The following is an 8,644-nucleotide window of genomic DNA, read 5'->3' on the forward strand; positions in this document are numbered from 1 at the left end:
GTTTTCTATTCCTACTATCATTTGATTTCCTCCCCTCACTTGAATGGCTCTCTGTACCATGGTGTCATGGTCAGTTTGCCGTCTCTACTCCCGTGCATACAACTTGCAAGAACCTCATAACTGTTGGACAACTATTGGGACAGGTTTCTTGAGAGCTGTCCTTTGGTCTTTCCACCTGCTTCACCACAACCAAGCCCACCTGTTCTTGATCACAGAGCAAGTTAGAACTACATAATCTAAGGGTTTTGAATGCCTTGTGAACAAAGTGTCCAGGTATCTTTCTCCCTCCATGATGTGATGTAATGTCTGTAGCTTGAACTCCAACTCAACTCAGATCTGAATTTGCTCAAGCTGCCAACATTTGGTACAGATTTCTTTATGCTACTCTTTCCTTATGGGAGCATTACCACCAGAAAGCTCACCTCGAGTCATATACTATTCCAAATTTGGACATATATTATTATACCTTCAAGAGTATGGTACCTCTCAAAGATCATCAACTGAAACATTAAACAGTTTCTCTTTCCAAAGATGTTGCCTGACATGCTGAACATTTCTAGCATTTCTGCATTTTAAGATATCCAGCACCACCTCCTCTGTAATATGGACATTTTTCAAGATGTCACCACCTATTTCCACACACTCTACATCTTACACGTCCTTTTCCACAGTAAACACTGTTGCAAAATATTTGTTTAGTATCTCCCCCATCTCCTGCGATTCCACACATCTTTGAGAGGCCCTATTCTCTCCCTAGTTACCCTTTTGGTCTGAATGTATTTATAGAAATCCGTTGGATTCTCTTTAACCCTATTTGCCAAAGTTAACTCGTGCACATTTTGTCCTCCTGATTTCCAAGTATATTCCTACTACCTTTATACTCTAAGGATTCACTCGATCTCTGCTGTCTATATCTGACATATTCTTCCTTCTTTTCCTTGACGAAAATCTCAATCTCTCTAGTCATCCAGCTCTCCCTACACCAGCCAGCCTTGCCTTCCACCCTAACAGGAACATACTGTCTCTGAATTCTCATCATCTCATTTTTGAAGGCTTCCCATTTTCCAGCTATCACTTTACCTGCAAACATCCACTCCCAATCAACTTGTGAAAGTTCTTACCTAATACCGTCAAAATTAGCCTTCCCCTAATTTAGAATTTTAACTTTTAGATCCTGACTACTCTTTTATATGACTATTTTAAAAATGTAGAGCCCCCCACTGATACCTCAGTCACCTGCCCTGCCTTATGTCCCAACAGTAGGTCATGTTTTGCACCTTCTCTATTAGGTACATCGACATACTGAATCAGAAAATTTTCTTGTACACACTTAACAAATTCCTCTCCATCTAAACCCTTAATACTATGGCAGTCCCAGTCTATGTTTGGAAAGTTAAAATCCCCTATCATAATCACCCTATTATTCTTACAGATAGCTGAGACCTCCTTACAAATTTGTTTCTCAATTTCCTGCTGACCATTAGGGGGTCTGTAGTATAATCCCAATAAGGTGCTCATCCCTTTCTTATTTCTCATTTCCACCCAAATAAGTTCTCTGGATGTATTCCCAGGAATATTCTCCCTACATACAGCTGTAATGTTATCCCTTTATCAAAAACGCTACTTCTCTTCCTCTCTCGTTCCCCTACCCCCCACCTTTCTATTCTTCCTATAGCATTTGTATTCTGAAACATTAAGCTGCCAGTCCTGTCCATCCCGGAGCCATGTCTCTGTAATTTGCTGGTAAATGGGACTAGATCAATTTAAGATATCTGGTCAGCAAGGACGAGTTGGACCGAAGGGTCTATTTCCGTGCTGTACGGAGCTATGACTATTAAGTGATGTTAATTTTGTTACGCAACAACAAAGATGGAGTATAGACAGTGGCTCAGAAACAGAAAGTATGGGGAGAACATGCCAGAGAGTAAGCCTACTGCACTGTCTCAAATTTCAATTGGAGGGGCTTTTCCAATAGTGTGTAAGTTAAACAAAGAAGATTACATTAATTGTTATTAATAAATCAGCTGAAATGCTTTACGTCTTAATAGAATTTATAAAGTACATTTTTCTGCCTCCCAAATTAAAAAATACTGACAGTGAATTCAAATGAAGAACCCAAATGCATAATAATACACACAATTATTGCTTATCATCATTGCTGAATTATTAAGCAGAAGTCATACTTTTGTTTACAATCTTTTGCATTGTCCTCATTGTTACCATTACCCAATGTGTGGAGATAAATAGCTCCCAGATCTGCAGAAATACTATTAGGGATGCAGGAACAACTGAAAAGTTTGCCTTTTTTCTCTCTCCCCATACGAACATATCATCATTCAACAATATAAAGAGTTTGAGAAACTCATCAAAATTTGAGACAGAATTCAAGAGCGAAAAGAAAAAGGATTATAGCAACTTATATCCAACAAATCCATTCAGTACAGATATATGCACAAAGCAAAGATGGTTCTTTATTAATTTCTTAAATTTTTAATCCTTTCATTGGATGCATATCACTGGAAAGTCCATCAGTTGCTAATTGTCCTTGAACTGAGTCGCTTGCTAGGCCATTTCAGAGAATAGTGAAGGCAATGTTGCTGTGCAATGACATGCAAGTCAAATCAGGTAAGGAGATCAGATTTCCTTCTCTAAAGAACATTAGTGAAACAATTTTTTTTATTTTAATTACAATGATTATTTCATAATCACCATTAGAGACCAGCTTTCAATTCTGGATTTTTGTTTACAGCTGTGACAGCCCTTGGCTCTGAGTTTTCAGTCCAGTGATCACAGAATCCCTACAGTGTGTTATCAGACCATTTGGTCCATTAGGTCCACAACGCTCCTCCAAAGAGCCTCCCACCATCCCTACACAATCCCTGTAATCCTGCATTTCCCATGGCCAATCCATCTAACCTGCACTTTTTGGACTGTGGGAGGAAACCAGACAACCACATGGAGAAAATCAATACAGTTTCCCGAGGCTGGAATTGAACCCAGGCACCTGGTACTGAGGTAGCAATGCTAACCATGGGGCCACTGTGGTTTTGATATTGCAAAACTGTTTTACCAAACCAGTTCAAGGGCAATTAAGAATGGGCAACAAATACTGGCCTTGCCACCAGCGGCTATATCCTGTAAAAGAAAACAAAAAGGTCACAGGTTCAATATTTGTAGATCCCCAATTGTGTATCCAAAGCATCACCAAGAAAAATAGTTTTTATCTGATTTTCTATGGATAAACATAAAAGATAGGAGCAGGTGGAGGCCATTTAACCCTGCTTCGCCATTCATCGCAATCATGGCTGACCGTCCAACTCAATAGATTAATCTTGCTTTTTGCCCATAATCTTTGATTCCATTTGTCCCAAGTGCTATATCTAGCCGCCTCTTGAATACATTTGGCATCAACTACCTCTTGTGGTAATGAATCCCACAGGCTTACCATTCTTTGGGTGAAGAAATGTCTCCTCATCTCCATCCTAAATGATCCACCCTGAATCGTCAGACTGTGACCCCTGGTTCTGGAAGCACCCACCATCAGGAACATCCTCCCTGCATCTACCCTGTCTAGTCCTGTGAGAATTTTACAAGTGACTATGAAACTCTCCCTCCTCATTTGTCTGAACTCTAGTGAAAATAATCCTAACTTAGACAATCTCTCCTCATACATTAGTCCCACCATCCCCATAATCAGCCTGGTAAACCTTCACTGCACTCCCATGAGAGCAAGAGCAACCTTTCTGAGAAAAGGAGACCAAAACTGCACACAATATTCTAGGTGGCCTCACTAAGGCTGCTCCTGTACTCGAAACCTCTTGCAACAAAGGCCAACATACCATTTGCCTTCTTTACTAGCTGGTGCACAAGGACACCCAGGTCCTGTTGCAGACTCCCCTCCTCCAGTTTACAGCCAGCCATTCAGGTAGTAATCTGCCTTCTTGTTTTTTGCTTCCAAAGTGAATAACCTCACATTTATCCAAATTTTATTGGATTTGCTATCTATTTGCCCACTCATCCAATATGTCCATATCATGCTGAAGGATCTCTGCATCCTTGTCATAATTCACCCTTCCATCCAACTAGGTATCATCTGTGAACTTTGAGATGTTACATTTTGTTCCCTCATCTAAGTCATTAACATATATTGTGAATAGCTGGATAAAGCTAGACAAGACTAAACAATGCAACAACAATACCAGTAGATTTGATGAGGAATTTTAATAACATAACTCTAATTCAAGATTCAGCACATTATAAGTGTTAACATTCATTATCATCAGGGTTTTATCATCCATCAACTAGTTTATGTTTGTGACTTATCATGAACATTTACTAGAATATTTAAGTTAAATAATGATGCACTGCACCATGTGAACTCAAACATCAACATGCTATACCATGAAGAGTGTGACATACACTTAAACGTCATTCACACAGGAAGGCTAAGAAAAATAAACTGGAGTCATCTACATTATAAAGAGAGACCTGTCAGGAGCTAGCATTTGTTGAATAGCAATAAATATTGCATAACTCAGATTGTTTGCTGTAAGAAAAAGCAGCTACAAGTGTCGGAACGCAGTTAGTGATCTTGAAAGGTCATTTGCAATTTCATCACTGAAATTCAAATAGCTTCAGTTTAGTTACTCAACACTCAGAAATCAACATTATTATAAGTCTTGTTAATTATGAGTACACATATTCCTTTATCTGTAAAGACACTACTGGTAATGTATAGCCATTTTTCAAGATTCTTGAATGTACTTTGTGAGGAAATCTCTCACTTCTGAAATGTGAGCCAGTTCTTTAACAGCAGTATCTCGGTTCCTGAGTTGTACTAAGCCACTCTCCAGTGTGGTGTCACTGATGACAATTGTGAATATTACACCCATTTCATCGTACCTGCAAAACAGAAAATCAAGTAACATTGTACAGAATGTGAGTACTCAGATAGAAAAATGCAAATAGTGAATCATTACCAGGAAATGGAAGGACTGTATCTTAGTTGGAACTTGGGAGTTTCCCTCAGTAAAATAATTTGTGAATTACTTATAACTTTCACTTGTTTGATGTGGCAATTTAATCAGGTCACAAAACACACATTTTCCCTAAGTTATGATTCAATAATTCCATCACACAACAATTCGAGGTAATTAATGAGAGAAAGTAATGACAGCCAAAATTTAATTGTGATCACATTCTAGGATAATATTCTATTCAGCTAGTTACAGTGGTATATCATGTCACCTTCCACAAAAAATGCTGTTTCCAGTTTATGGAGAATATCTTGCCTTTTTAAATATATTTCTGCTACATAAAGGAACAGTCTTACAATGAAATGTATTTTAAAAATATATTTTATACACTAAATTGAAGAGATGAACAATCTAAGGGAAAGCATAAATAAGTTTAAAGAACTCTAAATTTTATAGGAACATCAATTCTCTTAAAAGATTATCATTGTTACTTCTGGTATTAGAGATTCCAAGAATATTTCCCCACTATTGAAACAATTTTGATAGTAGTAATAAATTGAAGTTATTGTCAATGTAAACTGTGTTAAGTGTGTGTAACTTCAGACCAGTTCTAGATCTACAGAGCTGACCAACTTGATAAAACAATGCTACAGGTGGGACAATTGATATCCCAGTACAAGTGAAGGGACTTCCAGCACTAGACTGACGCTTGAGCATTGTGAAAACACAACTATTCACAACTGAGCAACTCTATGGCCTTACCTACGAATATCTTTGGAGCATGTAGAATGCAAGGAAAACACGGTTGTTGGGCTTTCCATGGCAGTAATAAAATAGTCTGATTTTTAAAAAAAAAAATTTTATAGACAAGCATTTATCAGGGACCAAACATGAGTCTTCTTGATCAAAGAGGATTAAGGAAAGTAAAAATGGAACAACTGAGGAAGACAGCAAGTTAGAATGTGTGAAACAATCAAATGAGGTTTTAAAAAAAGTTGAATTATGAGACCGTGAAATAAAGACAGAATGGAAAAGAAAGGCATTTTTACAATCTTGCATGGAACTAGGAGCAGGGTGGGCTTGTGCCCAATCCGCCATTTAATAAAATCATTGCTGATCATATTACTCCACATTCCCACTTGTCCAAGATAAAGTTTCATCAGGAATCCATCTACTTCTGTCTTAATGATTCCAAAATTCTGATTACACTACATTCCGAAGAAGTGAGTTCCAAAGACTTCAACTTCATGAGAGAAAAAATTTCTAATTTCTGCCTTAAATTGGCAATCCTTTATTTTTGAATGGTGACTCTTAATTCCAAATTCTCTCAAAAAATATCCTTTCTACATTACTGCTGCTCATACTCTATGTTTCTATCAATTCTTGCTCTTCCAAACTACAGCAGATATATTGCCTGTCGAATCTTTCTGCATAAGTCAACCCACCCATTTCAGGTATTCATCGAGTAAGCCTTCACTGAACTACTTCCAGTATACTCGTCTCTATATTTAAAGAAGGGTACTGCGCACTAAGATGGTCCAAACCTTTCACATGAGGGACCACATTTCAATTCTTTTCTCTCTGGGAGGGAGGGTGGCAAACATTTTGCACTGAAATGAAGGTTACAAAGTTTTATTTTTTGGAGAAGCTTAAATACAGTTTGATAAATGATGATTTCTCTTTTTAAAACTAATTCTTCTGAGCAAGAATTCCTATTTGGCTGTGGGCACGAAAGTACTAGGTTCAAACTGAATGCACCCCTGGAAGCCCCAAGTAAACAACTAGAGTTGCCTGAATGAATGACCAAAAGGAAATGTTATAAAGCTGACCAATGAAAAGCTTACTAATCAATCAAGTTTATGGGAATAAAAACTACTGAGGGCAATCTGATAGTCATTTCCCCCTCATGTCATGGCTAGACTTGCAGTTCCCTTCTGTCAACTGATTTCATTGCCAACTCTCTTTGAGTGGATCTCATCTCCTTCCCTCTGTTGGATCGTATGAAATGGTCTCACTGGCATTAGGTTGGGCACCCCTACAGTACTCCAGATATGGTATTACCAATGCTGAAGGATAATCTCATTAATTTGGTATTCAACCCTCCTTACAATAAATGATAACATTTATTAACTTTCCTAATTATCTAGCTGAATACTAATCTTTTGCAATTTATGGACTATGACATCTAGATTGCTCCACATTTCAGATTCTGCACCCTCTCACTATTTAAATGAAATGCTTTTTTTTCACCCTGCCAAAATGGACAATTTCACATTTTCCCACTTACTCTCAATTTACTGGATCTTTGTCCACTCATTTTGATATTTCTTTGCAGTCTCTGTCCTGTTCACACTTCACTTTTCTAACTAACTTTGTGATATCAGCAAATTTAACAACCACACTTTTGGGTCCTTCACTACAATATAAATTGTCTAAAGTCAAAGTACCAGCACTGATTTTTACAGCACAACACATCATGCCAACCAGGAAATTGCCTAATCTGATCCCTGTAAGCTCGTCAACCCTCTATCCCTACAGATGTTACTCCTTTCACTACGAGCTCTTATCTTCCTCCCTTTAATGGGGCACCTTATCAAATGCTTTCTGGAAATTCAATTGGCTGTCCTTCACTCTAAAGCCCAGAAGGATTACACCTGAACCGTTGACTTGTCCATCTCCTGATGTTGCTTGGCATGCTGCATTCTTCCAGCCACCTGCTTGTCTACCTTGGATTCCAGCATCTGCAGTTTTTTTTGTCTCCTTTATCTATAGCATAGTACTTCTTCAAACAAGTCCAATAAATTGGTTAAGTATAATTTCCTTTTCTAAAAACCTTGTTCATTCCCACTGAATACCTTGAACTTGGGACCTACTACTGACATCTTTAACAATAGCTTCAAGCAACTTCCCTCTGAAGTGTTCATCTATAGTTTTCCGTCTCTTTCTCTCCTTCCCTTTTTGAATAAAGTGGTTATATTTTACCTCTTGAAGGAATGAGATATCACCATTTAAAGTGTTCAGTTTCTGGCCTGCAAAAGCACAACTGGCACTGTATTAATAACTTGTCATCAGCTGAGGATTTGAGGATTATGTCTACTCAAATAGCAGATCTTGAGCCATATGGGATGGACATCCTATGAGTTAATGGAATTCAGAGTGCAGATTTATTTTCCTTCTCTGACACCACGCTCTCTCATCGTTAAGGTATCTGGACTCAAAGCATGATCCAGCTTGATGGATAAATTAACAACAATTTTGACAACTGGCTTAAATGCCACCCAGTTAACAAAATAGTGCTTCAAGAGGGCTTTACAGTACCTATAAAGCATTTTCTTTGTCCTCCCCTGGAACATTGGCAATTGCTAAATTAAGAAAACAGGACCGCAAGGGTGACACCTATCAGCCATCTGGATGCAGTCCTCATTCCAATCATAGGTGATTTTACAGGAGTTTTGCCTGAATTCTTGTAGAGCTAGTTTTAAGGAAGACATTGGGGTTTATTTACACAATCCAGTCTTGAATCTGAAAAATATGATGGAAGCATGTTTGGTGCAATTTCTGAAACACAGGCCACGATAGGTTTTAGGGCCAGTGTGATTGTAGCTAACAGATGCTGCCTCAGGCAAAAGGCTTTCAGTTTTAAAAAAACACTTGCACAATGAAAGGGG

The 8,644-nt window shown here is 38.1% G+C and overlaps 1 protein-coding gene across 2 annotated transcripts in view; it reads right to left on the minus strand.

The window, feature by feature from the left end:
- Positions 1–4,207: 4,207 nt before the first annotated feature.
- The window catches only part of polg2 (polymerase (DNA directed), gamma 2, accessory subunit), a 68,026-nt gene continuing 63,589 nt past the window's right edge, over positions 4,208–8,644 (minus strand). For both annotated transcript variants that reach the window (XM_043715038.1, XM_043715039.1), the window contains one exon: positions 4,208–4,902. In XM_043715038.1, the coding sequence (XP_043570973.1) occupies positions 4,746–4,902 (157 nt within the window). In that variant the 3' untranslated portion in view covers positions 4,208–4,745. The remainder of the gene's footprint in view (positions 4,903–8,644) is intronic.

This window comes from Chiloscyllium plagiosum, chromosome 24 (assembly GCF_004010195.1).
Source record: "Chiloscyllium plagiosum isolate BGI_BamShark_2017 chromosome 24, ASM401019v2, whole genome shotgun sequence".
Lineage (NCBI taxonomy): Eukaryota > Metazoa > Chordata > Chondrichthyes > Orectolobiformes > Hemiscylliidae > Chiloscyllium > Chiloscyllium plagiosum.